At 44.8% G+C, this 22,363-nt stretch overlaps 1 protein-coding gene across 1 annotated transcript in view; it reads right to left on the bottom strand.

Annotated features, from left to right (window-relative positions):
- MUC6 (mucin 6, oligomeric mucus/gel-forming) overlaps positions 1-22,363 on the bottom strand; it is a 96,574-nt gene that overhangs the window by 45,131 nt on the left and 29,080 nt on the right. Inside the window, exons 5-8 of the mRNA XM_061612764.1 lie at positions 20,391-20,517; positions 15,224-15,311; positions 14,377-14,486; positions 2,406-2,613 (exon numbers count right to left, since the gene is read on the bottom strand). Of these exons, the coding sequence (XP_061468748.1) occupies positions 2,406-2,613; positions 14,377-14,486; positions 15,224-15,311; positions 20,391-20,517 (533 nt within the window). The remainder of the gene's footprint in view (positions 1-2,405; positions 2,614-14,376; positions 14,487-15,223; positions 15,312-20,390; positions 20,518-22,363) is intronic.

Raw genomic sequence — 22,363 nt, forward strand, 5'->3', positions numbered from 1 at the left:
AACTGGGAGAGTCTGTGGAATATGCTAATGCCTAAGTTTCAGAAGAGAGATGTTTTATCTTTCATTTTTCTATTCTAAGTACTGAATCCAAGACCTTGCTTTGAGTTCTGTTTTTTCCTTGACGGGCTTGGACCATTTCTATGATTAGTCCACAGCTTATCTGCCCATCAGATAAAAGAATTGGCTCTTGCTGTTTAAAGTGTCTCATTTCAGATCATCTTCCTGTGCTCTTTGCACAACAACAGATGAACCATGGGCTGGCATACAGTACTTCACGTTGCACAGGTCTGTCTAATAATAAACATAGTATTAACTGCCTATTTAAACATTTCTCTGTCTGTCTTTAAAATACCTTGATCCTGTTCTTTATCACTCTTTATTTACACTGGGGCTGGCCAACTGGCAGCCCATCAGCAAAATGCAGCTCCAAGATAACTTTATCTGGCCCATGGCAGACCTACCAAATGCTGATATTCAAATTTGCCCACAGTTTCTTTGGTAAAGAAAAGAAGGCTTTAAAATGGAAGGAAATAATCCACACTTTTAATGTTGGATTCTGTCGGCTGTACATGACATTAGTCCTACTCACTGTAGACCAAACAAAATTAATGGATGTGATAAACTTAGATCCATTAATTTCAATGGGTCTTTCAGTATAACTTAGTTGGACACAACTCAATATGTCACTAGTATATAAAAAAGTGTCAAACATTTGATTGTAACACATTTGTATGCAATGCGATCCCTGAATGACTGTGGTCCTTAGTCATGGCAGCAAACTTATTATGGAGCTTCACTGTTTGGGAGAGGGGCAAATTGTACTGTTGGCCCACAGACCACTGTCTGGAGAACAGGGTGGGTCTCGAGAACACAAATGTTAGTCATTCTCAATTTAGATCAGGGGTGAGGAACAGGATCCAGCTGGTGGGCAGACCCTGAGCTCTTTCACCCCACCCTGGGCCATTTTGATAGATGGGCAGTGCTGCCTACCTATCAGTCACCAGACAGCACCATGATGTCAGGTGATCTAACTTCAAAGGAAACAATTGGGAATGTAATCTTAAGTGGACTCCCATTTATTTCTTGCCTTTGCAGCCTGGCATGAACTCAAGCTGGACTACACAGGAAGATCCCTGGGGCTGATTGCACTAGGGAGTTCCTGGTCAGCTGACTGGGGCTTACAGCAAGCCTGCTTTGGATAGGTATCTCAACCAGGAACTTCCTAGTGCTGTTGATCCCAGTGGGGTTTGCAGTACACAGCGATCAGTATTGACAGAAAGCCCCACTTTGAATAGGGATCAGCTGCACTAGTTCCCAATCAGAGACTAACTAGTGCAGCCAGTCCCAGTAGGCCTGTCATAGATGTCGGTAGCTCAGCACTATTCCCTGGGTACCGAACACCACTGGATTTTGAGGTAGCCCAATGTTGAGCCTCTGCTCACCCACAAGGACTTGGGAGAGGGAAGACATGAGCTTCAGACTCCCCAACTGCTAGGAGGCACGGAAGATGCAGGAGTGGTGGAGTCTCAACAAGACCTTGGGAGGAAGTGTGAGGTTGAGTTCGGGTCAATTCCCACGGATGGCGTGATATCTGAAGAAGAGAGTGCGCCACCCCCAGACAGATCAGAGGAGCCATCGGAGGCTGCCTCTGAGCATGCGTTAACTCCCTCTTCACCGAGCGGCTCGAGGGCCCTCCAAGTGCATCTCCACCCCCCGACCTAGAGCCTGTTGCTAAGGAGCCGGTTCTTTTGGATGAGCCGCTGGAGGCATGCCCCCCGTCACCCCACTCACGACGCCGTGAGAAACGGACAGGACAGAGGTCGGATTTGCACAGGAGTCAGAGATTACGATCGAAGACTTTCCCTACTTAAGACTGCAGCTTTCCGGTTTAAGCTGCTGAGTCAACTTCCTTTACATGTTGCAGAACATGTCTAGAGTGTAGTTAGGGAATTCTAGTGAGCTAGTGTAGAGATTCTTATGAAGCGCACTGCCTTTGATGTATCCATTACTTTAATAAAACAAGATTTAATTGCACCTGTGTCTCAGCCTTGTGGATCCCGCTCTGAACGGGACACCCACCAAGGCATGCAGATGGAAGTGGAGACAGATGGGAAGAAAAGCAGAGTGTGGAAGACAGTAGGAGGAAAAAGCAATGGAAAATAGGAAAACAGCTACAGAGGGAGCAAGCAACAGCACCGAGAAGGAGAAGGAGAACCACCGACAGGGAAGCATACTTTCCCTCTGTCCTCACTGGTAACCTCCTTTTCAATACATGTTGATGGTGTGGCATTTACCAACTAAACATATTTCATTTCAAAATATTGAAGATGATATTTATGGTTCTTTGGTCATTGGGTAGTTAATGCCTGACATATATAATAGTGATCTGGAACCTTGTAACTTACAGCAGAAGTCATTGTTCCTCCAATCAGACACTTCCTGATGGGACATGGCACACTGTCTGGAGTATTCTGAAAGGGTAGCACAAGTACAGTTTCTCTGCCCTGGATCAGTACAGTCTTGCATGTCAAGTTGGCAACGGATGACAAACCCTTTCCTTGAGATATTGCAAGACGGAGAGACAAGGCTTAGAAGTTGGGTGCAGCTCCTGGCCTAGAGGGGGGAGTGAAGGAAAGCAATGTCAGCATCTGCAATGCATTTTGGGAGAGGATGGAAATGTGCCACAAATTGAACTGCACTGACAGCTTTTCAGCATCAAAAGAATCCCTCAGAGGCTTCCATTCTGTAATAACATAAAATAATATTACCCAACATACAGGTATTGAATAGGAGAGTGTGCCTATAGTTAATGTGATCTTTTGTCTCTCACTCACATCATCATCATCATTATTGTTGTTGTTATTATTATTATTTAATTTATATCCTGCCCTTCCTCCCAGCAGCAGTCCAGGGCAGCAAACAAAAGCACCAAAAACATCATAAAAACAAACTTTAAAACACATTAAAACAAAACATCTTCAAAAACATTACTTAAAAAAAGCTTTCAAAACATCTAGGAATAAAAACATTTTAAAAAGAAGATTTGAGAACATATTAAAAAGCAATTCCAACACAGATGCAGACTGGGATAGGCCTCAACTTAAAAGGCTTGTTGAAAGACGAAAGTCTTCAATAGTCGCCGAAAAGATAACACAGGTGGTGCCTGTCTAATATTTAAGGGGAGGGAATTCCACAGGGCAGGTGCTGCCACACTAAAGGTCCATTTCCTATATTGTGTGGAACAGACCTCCTGATAAGATGGTATCTGCAGGAGGCCCTCACCTGCAGAGTGCAGTGATCGACTGGGTATATAAGGAATAAGACAGTCTTTCAGGTATCCTGGTCCCAAGCTGTATAGGGCTTTGTACACCAAAACTAGAGCCTTGAACTTGGCTCAGTAGTAAATGGGCAGCCAGTGCAATTCTTTCAGCAGCGGGGTGACATGTTGGCAATACCCTGCCCCAGTGAGCAGTCTTGTCTCTACATTTTTCACCAGCTGCAGCTTCTGGACCAACCTCAAGAGCAGCCCCACATACAGCGCATTACAGTAATTCAGCCTAGAGGTTACAGTGGTCGGGCTATCCCGGTCCAGAAACTGCTGCAGCTATCTCACCAGCCGAAGCTGGTAAAAGGCACTCCTAGCCACTGAGGTCACCTGGGCCTCTAGCGACAAAGATGGATCCAGGAGCACCCCCAGGCTACAGACCTGCTCTTTCAGAGGGACTACGACCCCATCCAAAGCAGGCAACTGACCAATTATCCAAACTTGGAAACCACCAACCCACAGCGCCTCCGTCTTGCTAGGATTCAGACTCAGTTTATTGGCCCTCATCCAGCCCACCACCGAGTCCAGGCAGCGGTCAAGGACTTGCACGGCATCTCCTGATGCAGACGTTATGGAGAAATAGAGCTGGGTATCGTCAGCATACTGCTGACACCTCGCCCCAAATCTCCTGATGACTGCTCCCAAGGGCTTCATATAGATGTTAAACAGCATGGGGGACAAGATGGTACCCTGCGGCACCCAACAGCACAACTGCCAGGGGCCGAAAGACAGTCACCCAATGCTATTTTCTGAGAACGACCTTGGAGATAGGATCAGAACCACTGTAAAACACTGCCTCCAATACCCATCTCACCAAGTCAGCGCAGAAGGATACCATTGTCAATGGTATCAAAAGGCGCCGAGAGATCAAGTAAGAATAACAGGATTGCACTCCCCGTCCTTCTCCCAATAAAGGTCATCCATCAGGGTGACCAAGGCCGATTCAGTCCCATAACCAGGCCTGAACCCAGACTAGGATGTGTCAAGATTATCTGTTTCATCCAAGAGTACTTGCAGTTGCTGCACCACAACCCTCTCAATCATCTTCCCTAAAAGGGGGTATTTGCAACTGTTCGGTAGTTGTCACAAACCAATGGGTCCAGGGTGGGCTTTTTCAGGAGTGGTTGGATCACTGCCTCTTTCAAGGCAGCTGGAACCACTCCCTCCCACAGTGATGCTTTGACCACACCTTGGATCCACTCAGTCAAAACCCCTCAGGAAGCTTTAATAAGCCATGAAGGGCAAGGGTCGAGAGGACACGCTGCTGGCAGCAGCATCACAAGCACCTTGTCTACAGCATCAGGCTGCATTAACTAAAACTGTTCCCAAGAAGTTGCAGCAGGTTGCACTGGACACCTCATTGGGGACTGTAGTAGATGTGGATGGGACATCAAGACTGCTACGGAGGCGAGCAACTTTACCTTCAAAGTGCCTTGCAAACAATTCACAGTGGGCCTCTGAAAGGTCTAAAACTCCATTTCCTTGAGTTGATGTCAACAGACCCCTGACAATACGGAAAAGCTCCACTGGATGGCTACTTGAGGATGCGATAGAGACAGAGAAGTGGGACTTCTTCGCTGCCCTCACCGCCACACAGTAGGCATGGTTATGATGTTTTACTTGTGCCCGATCAGCCTCACAGCAGTGCTCTAGCCGTCATCCAGCCTGTTTCATTGCCCTTAACTCACTGGTGTACCAAGGTGCAAGTCTCTGGGGGCAGACCATCTTAATCTGTCCACCACCCCTGCAGTGAAGGATCAGAGCCATAAGTCTAAGCTTCACTAGGAAGTGGTCTGACCATGACAATGGGGTGACATCCACCCCCCCTATCTCCAGACCACCCTTCCTCCATCTGGAGCAAAAACCAAGTCGAGGGTGAGCCCTGCCCTATGTGTCAGGCCAGTGAAAACTTGAGACAGCCCCATGGTCGTCATGGAGGCCATGAAACCCTGAGCCAGAACCCCAGAGGCAGGCTCAGCATGGACATTGAAATCACCCAGCACTATTGTTCTGGGCTCCTCCAACACCACAGCCAAGACGGTTTTCACCAGCTCAGTCAGAGAAGCTGCTGGGCAGCAGGGTGGATGGTGCACCAGCAGCAACTCTAGTTTACTGTCTCCTCGGCCCTACATCAGGTGCAGGTCCTCACAGCCAAATCCAAGACAGAGTGGCTTCCTTGTGACAGAGATGGAAGTTCTGTAGACCCAGCAACTCCTCCCCCCCTCCCTGTCCCTGTAGCCTGTGCTGGTATTGCATTGAGTATCCAGGTGGGCAAAGCTGGGTCAGATCAACTTCTCCCAGCTCACCCACCCAGGTCTTGGTAATGCACACCAAATCGGCACCTTCATCCACAATCAAATCATGGATGACAGTGGTCTTATTGTGTACCGATCTGGTGTTGAGCCCGTTATTCCATGTCGTGCACTCTGGGACAATCGAGAAGAGATCCCGGCTCTCCTCTGTGTGACAACCTTTCATGCACTTGAAGGGTGCTATCATATCTCCCTTCAGTCTTTTCTTCTCCAGGCTAAACATGCCCAGTTCTTTCAGTCTCTCCTCATACGGCTTTGATTCCAGTCCCCTGATCATGCTTGTGGCCCTCTTCTGAACCTGTTCCAGTTTGTCTGCAGCCTTCCTGAAGTGTGGATACCAGAATTGGACACAGTACTCAAGATGAGGCCTAACCAGTGCTGAATAGAGGGGAACTAATAATTCACGTGATTTGGAAATGATACTTCTGTTAATGCAGCCACATCACACTGTTGGCTCATATTCAGCTTGTGATCAATGACAATTCCAACATCCTTCTCACATGTCATATTGCTGAGCCAAGTATCCCCCATCTTATAACTGTGCATTTGCTTTCTTTTTCCTAAGTGTAGAACTTTGCATTTATCCCTGTTGAATTTCATTCTGTTGTTTTCAGCCCAATGCTCCAGCCTATCAAGGTCTCTTTGAATTTTGTTTCTGTGTTCCATGGTAGTAGCTGTGCCCCCCATTTTTGTATCATTTGCAAATTTGATAAGCATGCTCTGTACCTCCTCATCCAAGTTGTTAATAAAAATGTTGAAGAGTACCGGGCTCAGGATCAAGCCCTGTGGTACCCCACTCGTTACTTCCACCCAGTTTGAAAAGGAACCATTGATAAGCACTCTTTGAGCACGATTCTGGAGCCAGCTGTGGATCCACCTGATAGTTGTTCCATCTAGCCCACATTTAGCTAGCTTGCTAATCAGAGTATCATGGGGCACTTTGTCAAAAGCTTTGGTGAAGTCGAGATATATTATGTCCACAGCATTCCCACAGTCTACAAGGGAGGTTACCCGATCAAAAAATGGCTGCCCATTTGCTACCGGGTCAAGTTCAAGGTTCTAGCTTTGGTGTACAAAGCCCTATACAGCTCGGGACCAGAATACCTGAAAGACGGTCTTACCCCTTATATACACAGTCGATCACTGCACTCTGTAGGTGAGGGCCTCCTGCAGATACCATCTTATCAGGAGGTTCATTCTGCGCAATATAGGAAATGGACCTTTAGTGTGGCGGCACCTACCCTGTGGAATTTCCTCCCCTTAAATATTAGGCAGGTGCCATCTCTGCTATCTTTTCAGCGCCTTGTGAAGACTTTCCTCTTTCCACAAGCCTTTTAAGTTGAGACCTATTCCAGTCTGCGTCTGTGTTAGAATTGCTTGTTAATATGTTTTTTTAATAATGTTTTAACCCTTTTATAAAATATGTTTTTAAAGCTTTTTTAAAAAAAATATTTTTAACATTGTTTTGTTTTAATGTATTTTAAGCTCTTAGAGGCAAAAAGTCTTCCTTCAGAAAATGGAAGTCTTGTCCGAATGAAGAAAATAAAAAAGAACACAAACTCTGGCAAAAGAAATGCAAGAAGACAATAAGGGATGCTAAAAAAGAATTTGAGGAGCACATTGCTAAGAACATAAAAACCAGCAACACAAAATTCTATAAATACATTCAAAGCAGGAGACCATCTAGGGAGGCGATTGGACCCTTGGATGATAAGGGAGTCAAAGGTGTACTAAAGAACGATAAGGAGATTGCAGAGAAGCTAAATGAATTCTTTGCATCTGTCTTCACAGTGGAAGATATAGGGCAGATCCCTGAACCTGAACTAACATATGCAGGAAGGGATTCTGAGGAACTGAGACAAATAGTGGTAACGAGAGAGGAAGTTCTAGGCTTAATCGACAATATAAAAACTGACAAATCACTGGGCCCGGATGGCATCCACCCGAGAGTTCTCAAAGAACTCAAATGTGAAATTGCTGATCTGCTAACTAAAATATGTAACTTGTCCCTCGTGTCCTCCTCTGTGCCTGAAGACTGGAAAGTGGCAAATGTAACGCCAATCTTCAAAAAGGGATCCAGAGGGGATCCCGGAAATTACAGGCCAGTTAGCTTAACTTCTGTCCCTGGAAAATGGGTAGAAAGTATGATTAAAGCTAGATTAACTAAGCACATAGAAGAACAAGCCTTGCTGAAGCAGAGCCAGCATGGCTTCTGCAAGGGAAAGTCCTGTCTCAGTAACCTATTAGAATTCTTTGAGAGTGTCAACAAGCATATAGATAGAGGTGATCCAGTGGACATAGTGTACTTAGACTTTCAAAAAGCTTTTGACAAGGTACCTCACCAAAGACTTCTGAGGAAGCTTAGCAGTTATGGAATAAGAGAAGAGGTCCTCTTGTGGATAAGGAATTGGTTAAGAAGCAGAAAGCAGAGAGTAGGAATAAATGGACAGTTCTCCCAATGGAGGGCTGTAGAAAGTGGAGTCCCTCAAGGATCGGTATTGGGACCTGTACTTTTCAACTTGTTCATTAATGACCTAGAATTAGGAGTGAGCAGTGAAGTGGCCAAATTTGCTGACAACACTAAATTGTTCAGGGTTGTTAAAACAAAAAGGGAATGTGAAGAACTCCAAAAAGACCTCTCCAAACTGAGTGAATGGGTGGAAAAATGGCAAATGCAATTCAATATAAACAAGTGTAAAATTATGCATATTGGAGCAAAAAATCTTAATTTCACATATACGCTCATGGGGTCTGAACTGGCGGTGACCGACCGGGAGAGAGACCTCGGGGTTGTAGTGGACAGCACGATGAAAATGTCGACCCAGTGTGCGGCAGCTGTGAAAAAGGCAAATTCCATGCTAGCGATAATTAGGAAAGGTATTGAAACTAAAACAGCTGATATCATAATGCCATTGTATAAATCTATGGTGCAGCCACATTTGGAATACTGTGTACAGTTCTGGTCGCCTCATCTCAAAAAGGATATTATAGAGTTGGAAAAGGTTCAGAAGAGGGCAACCAGAATGATCAAGGGGATGGAGCGACTCCCTTACGAGGAAAGGTTGCAGCATTTGGGGCTTTTTAGTTTAGAGAAAAGGCGGGTCAGAGGAGACATGATAAAAGTGTATAAAATTATGCATGGCATTGAGAAAGTGGATAGAGAAAAGTTCTTCTCCCTCTCTCATAATACTAGAACTCGTGGACATTCAAAGAAGCTGAATGTTGGAAGATTCAGGACAGACAAAAGGAAGTACTTCTTTACTCAGTGCATAGTTAAACTATGGAATTTGCTCCCACAAGATGCAGTAATGGCCACCAGCTTGGATGGCTTTAAAAGAAGATTAGACAAATTCATGGAGGACAGGGCTATCAATGGCTACTAGCCATGATGGCTGTGCTGTGCCACCCTAGTCAGAGGCAGCATGCTTCTGAAAACCAGTTGCCGGAAGCCTCAGGAGGGGAGAGTGTTCTTGCACTCGGGTCCTGCTTGCGGGCTTCCCCCAGGCACCTGGTTGGCCACTGTGAGAACAGGATGCTGGACTAGATGGGCCACTGGCCTGATCCAGGAGGCTCTTCTTATGTTGTTATGTTTTAAAGTGTTTTTAGCACTTCTGTTTGCCGCCCTGGGCTCCTGCTGGGAGGAAGGGCAGGATATAAATCAAATAATAAATAAATAAAATAAATAAAATAAATAAAAAATGAGATAAGATTAGTTTTGCAGGATTTGTTGTTCATAAATCCATGTTAGCTCCTAGTAATCACTGCATTGCTTTCAAGGTGCTTACAGACTGACTGCTTTATAATCTGCTCCAAAATTTTTTCCAGGGATTGATGTTAGGCTGACTGGTCTGTAGTTCCCCGGTTCCCCCTTCTTGCCCTTTCTGAAGATAGGGACAACTTTACCTCTCCTCCAGTCATCCGGCACTTCACCCATTCTCCACCATTTCACAAAGATAATAGACAGTGATTCCAAGAGTTTATCAGCCAGTTCCTTCAATACTCTAGGATGCAGTTTATAGGGCCCTACCGATTTGAACTCATTCAAAGCGATTAGGTATTCCTTGACCTTTTGTCTATCAATTTCAAGCTGCAATCCTGCCCCTTCTACTTCATGTTTCCTGGAATGGTCATAGACCTTTTTTTGGGAGAAGACTGAGCCAAAGTAGGAATTGAGCACGTCTGCCTTTTCTTTGTCATCTGTTATCATTTTGCCATCCTCACTGAGTAGCTGTGCTACCATTTCTTTTCTCTGTCTTTTACTATGGATGGACCTGAAGAAATTTTTTTTGTTGCTTTTAGCATCTCTCGCTAACCTCAGCTCATTCTCAGCTTTAGCCTTCCTGAAGCCATCCCTGCAATTCCGTGATACCTGCCTGTACTCTTCCTTTGTGGCCTTGCCTTCTTTCCACTTCCTGTATGTGCCCTTTTTTGTTTTCAGGTCATGTCTAACCTTTTTTGAAGCCACATTGGCTTCTTCTGCTGTTTCCCCCTTTTTTCCAAGTTGGAACCGCTTGCCATTGTGCTTTTAGAATTTCCTTTTTTAGAAACTCCCACCCATCTTGGACTCCTTTTCAGCTTTCCTGAAGTCCAGGGTGTGGGTATGGCTACTCTCAGCTTTTGCTTCTGTTAAAATCAAGAATTCAAGTATGGTATGGCCACTTTCCCCCAGAGTTCCCGTAACTGCCACTTCATCCACCAAATCATCTCTATTGGTTAGAATCAAGTCCAGGATAGCTGATCCTCTGGTTGCTTCCTCCACTTTCTGTAGGAGAACGTTATCTCCAACACAAGTCAGAAATTTCTTGGAGGGGCCGTGTTTGGCAGAATTTGTTTCCCAACAGATATCGGGATAATTGAAATCCCCCACTACTACTACATCATGCCTCCTCGAAACATTGGCAATTTGCTTTTCAAAAGTTAAATTCTCATCTTTCCCTTGACTGGGTGGTCGGTAGTAGACTCCAAGCACCACATTCCTTTTGTTACTTGCCCCATTAATTTTAATCCAGATACTCTCGGTGGAGCTACCAAGCTCATTTTCCTGTATTTCTGTGCAGGGATATATATTTTTAACATATAGCGCGACTCCACCTCCCTTTTTATTCCTCCTGTTCTTCTTGAACAAGGTGTATCCTTCAATTGCTGTATTCCAGTCCTGGGAGTCATCCCACCAAGTTTCAGTTATACCTATCAAGTCATAATTGCCCTCCTGTATTAAGACTTCAGGTTCATCCTGCTTGTTTCCCATGCTCTGCACATTAGTATACAGACATCGAAGACCATGTGATTTATGGCTTGGCTTCCTTACTACATTTTTCTGAGGACTGTTACTGGGCCCTATTAGAGCTGATCTCTCTGTTCCTGTTATTGTACACAAGCCTTCATCAGTCATTATCACCAAGTTTACATCTCCCTCCCCTTTAGGATTCAGTTTAAAGCCCTCCTGATGAACTTCTCCATGCTATGGCCAAACACATTCTTCCCAGTCCTTGTGAGATGCAAACCATCACTTGCCAGCAGTCCATCTTCCAGGAACCATAGCCCATGGTCCCAGAATCCAAATCTCTCATGCTGGCACCACCTTCGTAGCCATTCATTCACGCGGAGTATTTTTCTTTCCCTTTCTACTCCACTTCTAAGTACTGCAAGAATAGATAAAAAAACTATCTGGCCTCAAAGTCCTTGAGTTTCTTTCCCAGAGCTTCAAAGTCTGATGTGATTTCTTTATTGCTCTGTTTGGCAGTATCATTTGTTCTAAGACTCTTCCTAAACACCTGATATGGACCCAACATGAGCCCACCAGCAAAACCTGCCTGAGCCAATTATCCCAGTAGGCCTCTGCAAGACTTGGGAACAGTCATATGCATTCAAACTTTTTCACACAGGGCCCATCTACTCCCCCTACTGTCTCACACCCAGGGAGGGTCAGCCTTCTGCTAGTTACAGACTCTCACTTTGAAGGCATCTGGCGACTTTCTCCTATCATTCAGTTCACTGCACAGGCTCTCACCCTGTGTAGGAACTGCACATGCATCACATGCCCTCCCCACCACCAATCTCCTCTAGATTAGTTTAACAGAAAACAATTTTTTTTAAAAAAGGTAATAGAAGGGGGATAGCACCTTCACCCTCGGGACTCCCTAAGGGGCTCCCCAAGGGCAGCTGGGCTTTTATGCCTCCTGACCCAGCCAGCAGCTGATGCAAGAGGCTGCAAGATTAACCGCAGCCTCTCTCTGGAGCAAAGGTCAGGCAGGGGGTCCCAGTCCTTGCAGCACTTACCAGGGACTTCAGCTGTCTTGAGGGACAGCAACCCAAAAGACCAAGCAGCAAGCACCCAGATGCTCAGATACTCACTCCCAGGGCAGGTCTTCTTCAGTCCCTAGTGCTCCAGCTGTTCATATAAGTTAGGGACTAGCAGCTGACAGGATACAGAAGGCTTTCACTGGACCCAGTGCACTGTGCTACCACTATCAACACCACTTTCAATACAGGGGTAAAAGTGGCAATGATGGCAGTGTTGGCATAACTACCTAGCTGGATCCATGTTGTCTGGGGGCTGAGTAACAGTTGGAGGGGAGAGTAAATGGGCAGAATTATGTGTGATATCTTTTATTGCATAAGGATTAAAAGGAGGCAATAAGAGACACATGATTCTTTTTACCCTTCTCTGGCTAAAATGAAGCTTTCAGCCCAGAGAACATAAAGCTAGCTGGAACGTTATGCCTCTGCTGTGATTGCTCTCTCCTTGAGGAGTCGTTCCCAGCTCTTGCTGGAGACACCAGAGATTTAACCTGGACCGTTCGAGGTGAATGCATAACTCAGCTAGGGCCCATCCCCGCTGTCAACATGCTGTAGTACAGTGATGGGGAACTTCTGGCCCCCAGAGACTTTCAATCTGCCCTTCCCCTCCTGGGGCCTCTTCTCTTCATCTCCTTCCTCCCCTCTTTGACTTCTGGGCTGGCTGCAGAGGAAGTAAAAAAGCAGCAAATTGCATGTGCTGGGGGCTGAGCTGAATTGGGACCTTGGTGTATAAGGGCAAACCTTTGCTTCCTCCTCTGATCCCAATTAGGATAACCTCCCAATGCTTCCAATTTGCATTGCCGATTTAGAAACCATTACAAATGAATGGATTCCCCTTTTTTTGGCAATAGGCGGGAAACCCAATCTGGATCAGGGCCACAGCAGGGAGCAAATTGTTAAAGCCCCTATATTATCACCCCTCCCCAGCCACAATAGTGGCAAATTACTTTTGTAAAAAGTGGTGGCACAGACACTCTCTGGGCAACCTTGCCCACAATGAGGAAAGGAGCAATTGCACTGGTTGCTTTGTTAACAGTGACTGAGTGGCCAGGAGCAAGATCATCATTACCACCACCACCAGCACTGGCAAATTCTGCAGCAGCCCTGGCTCATGTGTGAATGAGTTTGGAAATTCAGTATGCACAGTAGAGTGTGGGGACACACAAACCAGGATTGTATGTAGAAACAGGACGTGACATGTGAACTGGGCATAGTGATGCTGCCTTGCTGTACTTTGTGGAATACCTGGGGATACCGATCTTCCTTCTGGACTTGGTTTTGACCTATATGGTTTCTCTGTGTTTGGAGTATGCTGCACCAGAAACCCTAGCTGTGCTGCTGCCGACACCGCCACATCCTTCTCCTCCTCCTGCTCCAGGCAAGGCCCAGGTCCTCAAGCCCGAGCTCCCGCAGCCGCCTCCCAACATAAACCATCACCACCACCACCAGCAGAAGCCCGGGGAGCAGCAGCTGAGTGAGCCCAAGGACATGGAGAGGAAGACAACATTGAAACAGCAAACAGCTTTGCTATAACAAATGCCTATTGCCCTTCTGCCTCTTGGGAACTGCCGCCCACGCTAACACCACGTCCTCTTTCTTGGCGGTGCTGATAATGACAATGCTATTTGTTATTTAAATTAATTTTTGTAAATTGTATTGCTTTTATAATATTTTTATTGTATTTTTATACCTGTTTATTTTTCTTGTAAGCTGTCTTGAGGGCCTTTGGGCAAAAGGCGGGGTATAAATAAAATTTAATAATAATAACAACAACAACAACAACAACAACAATAATAATATAGATCGGGGTCCAGCACCTATGATTTACATTGCCCAAAAAGAATGCATTAAAAACAAATGGATCCTTTCCCCAATCATACTGCTCTTGTGCATGAGAGAGGGAGGGAGGGAGGATATGAATGAATAATGGCTGAGTGGGGTGTTCTTACATGTTAGTGTGAATTGATGGGAGTTATATGTTTATGAGGTGTGGGTAGTCAGTGGTCACACCTACTTTGGGCTCCATCCCTGCCCACCATTGGCATGTGGTCCACTAACACATTCCCAGCTTCTCTTCCAAGGGAATGAATGCAGCCTCTGGGGCAGAGAGAACCATTCCTTAGCTCTGCTCTAGGACAACCATTTCTATTGTGCTGAAGCTGGAACATGACAGAAGCAAGGAACTAACTGGGAAGAATGCAGCTCCCCCACAGTTGGAAAGCCTGACTTCTCTGCTCTTGAGAATCCTTTTATGGAAAACCTACAAAAAGATAGTGAAGGGTTTGCTCACCCCATTCCATCCTCTCCTCTCAAACCTTTCAAATTTTCTTAGTCTGTTTATGCCCCCCCACTTCGATTATGCCAGTTTTTTCTTAATCACTGTCTTTGTCTAAAAGTATTCAAAGGTAAACAAATCCAGAAAAGTGATATGGTACTTACATATTTCTTGCGAGGAACATTAGGAACTACCATCTCCTCAAAAGGACAGATCTCTGTAGGATCATCAATTTTCTGTAAGGCAGCATATTTATGTGGGTCCAGAAGTTTATCTATTAATTGAAGTATAAATTACATCAAGCTTGTTAGTCAAGAGTCCATCTTGGGCAACCTATGTACTGCAAAAGTCTAGAACCTAACTGGAGATTCACAGGATCCTCTGGGGGTCCATTTATGTGCCTGACTCATTTTATGTACAAAACAACTGTGCATGCATGAAGACAGACAAGTGGCTTGTTGGAGTCATCAATGTCTGGACAAATAAAACAAGAGAAGTAGAAATGTTACTATAAAATATTGGATTGGCGGCAGTTGTGCCTTTCTGTCTCTGGAAGGGCTTCTGATCCAGTGGGCATAGCTGCTCAAGGCAATTTTTGCCAATTTCCCCTTTCCCCCTTTCCACTGCAGCCACCATGCCCCCTAAAAATCTGGTCCAGAAGGTTAGGGGTCCCTCCAAACAGCATGGAGGATGGCATAGGTGGCTGCATAGGGAAGGAAGCAACCATTGTCTCCCCACCTCTTCATGAATGGAGTTCCGCTAGACCAAAGATACTTCTGCAAATGAACAGACTCCTTCCATTTGCAGAAGAGCTCAACTGGATACAACCCATTCTTAATTTTTACATTTTCTAATTATATTACCATAGAAAGGTGATGGAAAACAAAAACAAGGGGACCCTGGTGCTATGTGTGAACAAGAATTGCCCAGATAATCGCTTAATCACATTGTCATTTCGATTTTAAGCATTTATGTGTTTGTCCTATTTACTTCTGCAGAGGAAAAACTCACCTTCATTCAGAAACTCATTTAATTCTTGTCCATCAAAGTTCCCACACAATCCACATGTTCTTGTCATGTATTTTTGCTCAATCAAAACCTAAAAAAAGAAATTTGAATTCATTGAAAAAATAGCTATGCATTATATCTTGGTAAAATATAAAGCCCTGAGTGACTTGGGTCTCAAGTACTGATTTATTTATTAGAATTATATCCTGCTCTTTCTCCCAGTAGGAGCCCAGGGTGGCAAACAAAAGCACTAAAAACACTTTAACACATCATAAAAACAGACTTTAAAATATATTAAAACAAAACAACCATTAAATGCATATTAAAACAAAACATATTTAAAAACATTTGTAAAAGCTTTAAAAACATTTTAAAAAATGGTTTAAAAACATATTCCAACACGGACATAGACATAAAGTCCTTACTTAAAAGGCTTGTTGAAAGAGGAAGGTCTTCAGTAGGTGCTAAAAAGATAACAGAGATGGTGCCTGTCTAATATTTAAGGGGAGGGAATTCCAAAGGGTAGGCGCCACTACACTAAAGGTCCGTTTCCTATGTTGTGCAGATCAGACCTCCTGATAAGATGGTATCTGCAGGAAGCCCTCACCTGCAGAGCGTAGTGATCGACTGGGTATATAAGGGATAAGTCTTTCTTGAAGTACTTGAAGGAGAGCCTCTCCTGTTATCTGCCAGCCCATACATTAAGCTCTGCCAGCCCATTCATTAAGATCAGACCATACATTAAGATCCTGCTATCAAGCATAGCACGTGGTGATGTGATGCAGGGAACAGGCTTCTCAGTTGTGGCACAATGTCTGTAGAACCCCCTTCCCCTAGAACAGAGATGACTATCACATTCACTCTTGGCCATCACTCGGGGAGGGGGGGCTCATGCCACCATTGGTGTGATTACCTTACATTCACACACTCTTGCATGCACACACACAGAGACACACACACACACAGGCACACACAGAGGGCACATACCACTCCCTCCTAAGTTGATCAGATGTGGAGGGAGGGTTATTTTTACTCCCCCCTCCATCAATGGTATCTCAGCTGGGGGTAGAAAATTACATCCACTTCTGCCTTCTTGGCTCCCTCTTAGTGACATTTACTGATATTTAAGCACGCCATGAAGATGCATCTTTTTAATCAGGCCCACGGGGCAGAGTGATGTTGCCTGGCTTTTTGTGATTTGATTCTTGCTGTGGTTCTTTTAACTGTCTGGATTGTGTAAGTAGAATAATTTTTATTTGTTTTTTAATTTTAATGTTTTGAATTTATGTATTTATGTATGTATTTTGATGTTTTAACTGTATAGGTGTGTCAACTGCCCTGGGATTGCTTTTATAAGGGGTGATTTAGAAAGGGAATAAATAAATAAATGCCATTGTAACTTTCCCACTTTTCTCCATGTCTTTCTGAGCCCAACATGATAATATACCGTGTTGCAGCATCTTTGCCATGGTAATGCACACCTGAGCCAACACCGACCACAATTAGCACAGCCGTATGCTCAACAAAATGTTTGTGAACTGCTCCATGGGCTGCAGTCTAGGTCAGATTGACCCATGTGGCATTATTAACTGTGAGACTATCCTCAATTAGATGAGAATTTTTATTTTTTTAAAAGGAGTCTTCCTGTGGCACCTTAAAGACTAATGGATTTATGCTGCTATTAATCTCCTAATCTTTAAGGTGCCACAGCAAGACTCCTTTTTGTTTTTGCTGTGACAAGCTAACAAACCTCCCCCGCTGGAATTTGTCATCATGAAGGATTTAAGTGTTCTCTCCCAATCAGATTTTCCTTGGGTGAAAACAGATGACAACTTAACCGTGTTGCTATTGCTTCAACATGTTCCACCTGGCAGTTCTCATCAGGTACAGAGTTGGTCATCCATAGACTCTAGCCACCCAGTCAGCCCGACAGTGCAGTGTCTACTTATATCCCTCACTTCCCTACAGTTGCACGGAAGATGGTAAGAGCCAGTTCCTGGCATGGCTAGAATCCAGTGGGGGCTGGTGCCCATTGGGACTGGTGAGGTGGAAGGCAGAGAGGAAAACAGTAGGTGGAGCCAGAGCCAAAGGCAGGCAGAGCCAACTGATTCTAGTTTTGTCCTCCTCCCCACAGAGTTCTATGAGGGCAGCACTGAGACTGAGGAGGAGGAAGCTAATATGCCGTGCCACGCCTTGGACTGGTGGTAAGTAAGTAGGAAGGTAGACAGGTGGCGGCTGGCTAAGGTTGGTGGGGCAGTGCCCCTTTCGCCCTAAATGGACCAGCCTCCACTTCTAGAACCTAATTACTGATTTCCCTTGGGACATGCTTCACCTTGGAGTCCTGTCTGGGGCATTGTTAAGCAGACACTAGCCTTCTGTTTCTCTCTTCCAAGCCTTAGCGTTAGGTGGCAATCATACAGAGCAGTCTAAAGAGTCTTGTGCGTATTTGTTTATTAAAATGTCTGTCCTGCCATTTGCAGAAGAGGCTAAAGGCAACTAACAAAATTCATAAAGTAGTGCTCCTCAGACTGTGGATCCTGACCCATAGGTCAGCCCCATTTCCAGGGACTTAAAAAATAAAGTATAGACTAGTTCACTTTTCATGACACTGTGATGCACTTTCTATTGTAGGTGGGGGAAACTGTGCTTGAAAGGTGGAATTAGGTCATTATTTATTTATTTATTGAATTTCTTAGTCGCCCACCTGGCTGGCTATCCAGCCACTCTGGGCGACGTACAAAATAGGCATGCAAATATAATAGACATTAAAAATCTGAAAACAATGACGATAAAATCTAGCCCACTCCAAAAGCCTGCCTGAAGAGCCAAGTCTTCACGGGGTGGATCTCACTGCAGAACATCTTGAAAAGCACTGCCATAAACTAATTAATTTGAGCTACAAACACGTTTAGTGGAATGCAAATACTACTGAACTCAGAAGGTCTTACTTCTGAGTGAACATGCTTAAGGTTACATTGTTAGACTGCAATCTTGAGGTAGGGCGTGGTGAAATACCAAGTTGTTTCTACTGCCTTTCCAATGCCCTGTTGGGCTTGAGCCTGCAGGGTGGAAGTGAGGACAGAAGAAGGCTCTCTATTCTTAAGTCTTTTTTTACAGCTTCAAATATGTAAGGGGAGGGAGAGATTTAATCATGCTCAACAGCATATCTTCCTGGGTTGTGGGGGGAGGTACTACAGGACTGGGAGGGTTTTGGATCTTGCAGTTCTAGGAGGTGAGAGTCTTCTAGGCCAAGGATGGAAAAACTTTCCAGTCAAAGGGCTGCATTTCCTCATGAGCTACCTTCCAGGGTGGGCCAGAAAGGGTTGTGGCCTGGGAAGAGTCCCAGAGACCAGTTCTGTAGTAGGGAAAATCAGCTTTTGGACTGGGCTATTGATTTGTTTTATAAAAGTATTTACATACTGCCCTCTCACAAAACATCAAGGCAGTGTACAGCAACATAAAAACATTTTAAAACAATACAAATACTTCTCTGTTTAGAAGTGGGCAGGTCAGAGAGGATGCTCACTCCTTCCTGCTAACTTTCCTTAGTAACTCCTCCCTCAAGTCACATAAACACTAATGGGAATCTTTTGGGGGAAATTAGTCACTAGAGGAGTGGTGCAGGTGGAAATTGCTGAGCGAGGGAAGGGTTAAGCAACCCTTCTCCACTGCTTCTCTTCTGAAAATTGTCCCCTTCTGAAGCTGATAGTCCCTAAAAGTTTTAAAAAATGAGTGTTGTTATGCCCATTTGGGCATGTTGTGTAGTTTCAATCTATCTGGATCCATTAATGGGAAGATCCATAATGACAGACTTCATTGCCATTATTGATCTTCCTCTGCAATGCACATTGCAGGGGAGTAGTGCACTCTCAGATCACACTGGATTAGAAGTCCCAAAACTGCTCTATCTGAACTGAATTTGCACCCTAAAATGTGGCCAAGAAGAATCCTTTGCAAATGAATTCCATGGCAAATGTGAAGAGGTTCCTTGGCAGACAAGTTGATGTGTAAATACTTTAGGTATTTGGGGTAGAAAGTTTCAAATTACTGAGATATACCATTGTGCATCAGCTATAACTACCATCAATAACTGTCAAATATCAACTGTCCGCTGTTAAAATATTGAAACCAAGTATCACCAGGTGTCACAGGCAGATATCAAAAATGTTGCAAATATGTTAAGTAGTCTGGGGAATATCTGGAGAATACTTGACATTGAAATTTTCAAATGAGCATTTTGAGGAGACTTTTTTGGAAGCAAATCTCAATTTCTGCTCTAAAATTGATTGGATCTGTCCCATTTAGGCTAGAGATCTGAGGCGCAATCAAAATGGCTATTTTGACTTCCTTTCCTTTGAATAGCTGGCTGCACACTAACCCACAAACTTTTGGAACACAGTTTCTGCAGTGCTTTCCATGTTTAGCTGCAGTCTAGGTATTGTCCAGTCTCGTACGTATACGGTCCATTAACTCTTCCAATCACAAGCAACATTAACCAATAAAACATTTGGTGGAATCCGCTGTGCCCTTGCATTCAGGAACGGGCTTTTGATACAGAGGAGCCTGTGCTAATGGAGGAGGAGTGGAGGTGATTTTTGCCAATTCACCTCCAGTCTTTCACACCACCTTCTACCCTGTTCTAGAGAATCCCCAAATTCTCTGGAGCTGAGTTTACAGGCTGTGGAACTATGTGCTGCAGAGCAATGGGGAATCTGCAAAAATCACTTCATGGCTGTGTGGGAATCTGAACCCTGGTCTATGACCTGGGAGACCAGGGTCTGAATCCCCACACAGCCATGAAGCTCACTGGGTGACCTTGGGCCAGTCACTGCCTCTCAGCCTCAGAGGGAGGCAATGGAAAACCCCTCTGAATACCGCTTACCATGAAAACCCTATTCATAGGGTCGCCATGAGTCAGAATCAACTTGAAGGCAGTCCAATTCTATTTTTTTCCTTGGTTAATGGAGGCATCCACTGGATCAAAAGCCCTTCCGTAAATGCAAGGGCACCTACTGGATTTTGCTCATTATCCTTTTAATCTGCCATTTCCTGTGCTGCAATCTTTTAACCAAACTGGGCAATGATTGCAAAAACAATCACCTTAACAGGGCTGTGGAATTTTTAGAATTCCAGAAATTTGTTTAGTAAGTAAAAGCAAGATATTACTCACCATGAGGTAGTCATCATTATTCCAGAAAACTGCGAGCTCAATCTCCATCAGCTTAGCCACTAGGCGGATGATGCGTCCAAAAGGTGTAATCTGAATTCCATTTCTGGTATATGGCAACCTGATAATACTATTGGAGTAGAGTGGGGCAGGGGAGGGGAGGAAAGGAAAAACACAGAAACTTAGAAACTTGCTTAGTCCATGGAATTCCTGAGCTTCATGTTCTGATTCAAAAGCTGCCTGTTTTATCCATGGGGCAGTGGATGCACCCTCCCCATATTTGCTCTGGAGGATTGGAGGAACCCCCAGAACAGATGAAGGGGGCACACAGGGAGAGGAGAGGGAGGGGAAATTCCATTGTGCAACCAGAAGTCCTTGCACAAATGGCATTACTTTGTTAGATACTTCCCAGTATCTGCAGTCAGATGTTCGAGTTGTGCAGCGTTAATTTCTATTATGAAACTGGGATGAAGTTATTAATTTATTTATTGAATTTATATCCTGCCCTTCCTCCTGTAGTAGCCCAGTGCAGCAAACACATCAACAAAAGAATTTAACAAACAAACAAACAAACAAACAAATAAAACAAAACAAAACAAACAAAACAAACAGTGTTCTAAAAGCAGTCTAAAACTATTATAAAGCTGTTACAGTTAGAAAAATTCTTTCATCCTATGACCTCTGGATTGCCAGAAACAGTCTTCTTCAGCCATTTAATACCCGTGTAAACAGGAATGTTTTCAAATTCCTCCTAAAAGTCAATAATGTTGGAGGCAGACTCACCTCATTGGGGAGAGCATTCCACAGACAGGGAACCACCACTGAAAAGGCTCTGGCATTGGTCAAGGCTAACCAGGCAGCAACCAGTGGTGGCAGCACCTTTGACAAAACATCACCTGCGAATTGTAGGGTCCAAGATGGCTGATAATGGGGAAGGTGCTCTTTTAGGTACTTGGGTCCCAAGTTATTTAGGGCTTACTGGCAATCCCACCCCATATATACAGTCTGCCTAGTAAACGGCGCAAGACGTCACCCTAAGAGTCGGAAACGACTCGCACTATAAGTGCGGGGACACCTTTACCTTTTATGCTATTACTAACACCTTGAATTGAGCCCAGTAGCTTCCTGGCAGTCAGTGCAGTGTTTTCAGGACTAGTGATACATGGTGCCATTAGAAACAGTTGCCTGAGCAATGGGGATGCATTTCCTCTTCTCAACATTTGCCCCCCTACAAATGGTTTTGCACTGTTTTACACAGGGCTCTGAAAAATATGTGGAATGGTTTGTGCATTACTTCGCGGACCGTCACCAGAAGGTAGTGCTTGGGGAACATCACTCGACACCATGGACTCTCCATTGTGGAGTCCCTCAGGGGTCGGTCTTGTCCCCCATGCTTTTCAACATCTACATGCAGCCGCTGGGTGCGGTCATCAGGAGTTTTGGAGTGCGTTGCCATTAATATGCTGATGACACGCAGCTCTACTTCTCCTTTACATCTTCTTCAGGTGAGTCTGTTGATGTGCTGAACCGTTGCCTGACCGCGATAATGGACTGGATGAGAGCTAATAAACTGAGACTCAATCCAGACAAGACCGAGACACTGCTGGTGAACGCCTTCCCTGCTCAGATGGTGGATGTTCACCCTGTTCTGGATGGGGTTACACTCCCCCTGAAAGAACAGGTACGTAGTTTGGGGGTTCTTTTCGATTCTTCCTTGTCTCTCGAGGCCCAAGTGGCCTCGGTGGCACGGAATGCATTTTACCATCTTCGTCTGGTAGCCCAACTATGCCCCTATCTGGACAGGGACGACCTCGCCTCCGTTGTTCATGCTCTGGTAACTTCAAGATTGGATTACTGTAATGCGCTCTACGTAGGGCTGCCCTTGAAGACAGTTTGGAAGCTTCAGCTGGTGCAGAACGCGGCTGCCAGACTATTGACGAGGACCAGTCGGTCTTCGCATATAACACCTATTCTGG

Source organism: Rhineura floridana, chromosome 2 (assembly GCF_030035675.1).
Source record: "Rhineura floridana isolate rRhiFlo1 chromosome 2, rRhiFlo1.hap2, whole genome shotgun sequence".
NCBI classification, from domain to species: Eukaryota; Metazoa; Chordata; class Lepidosauria; order Squamata; family Rhineuridae; genus Rhineura; species Rhineura floridana.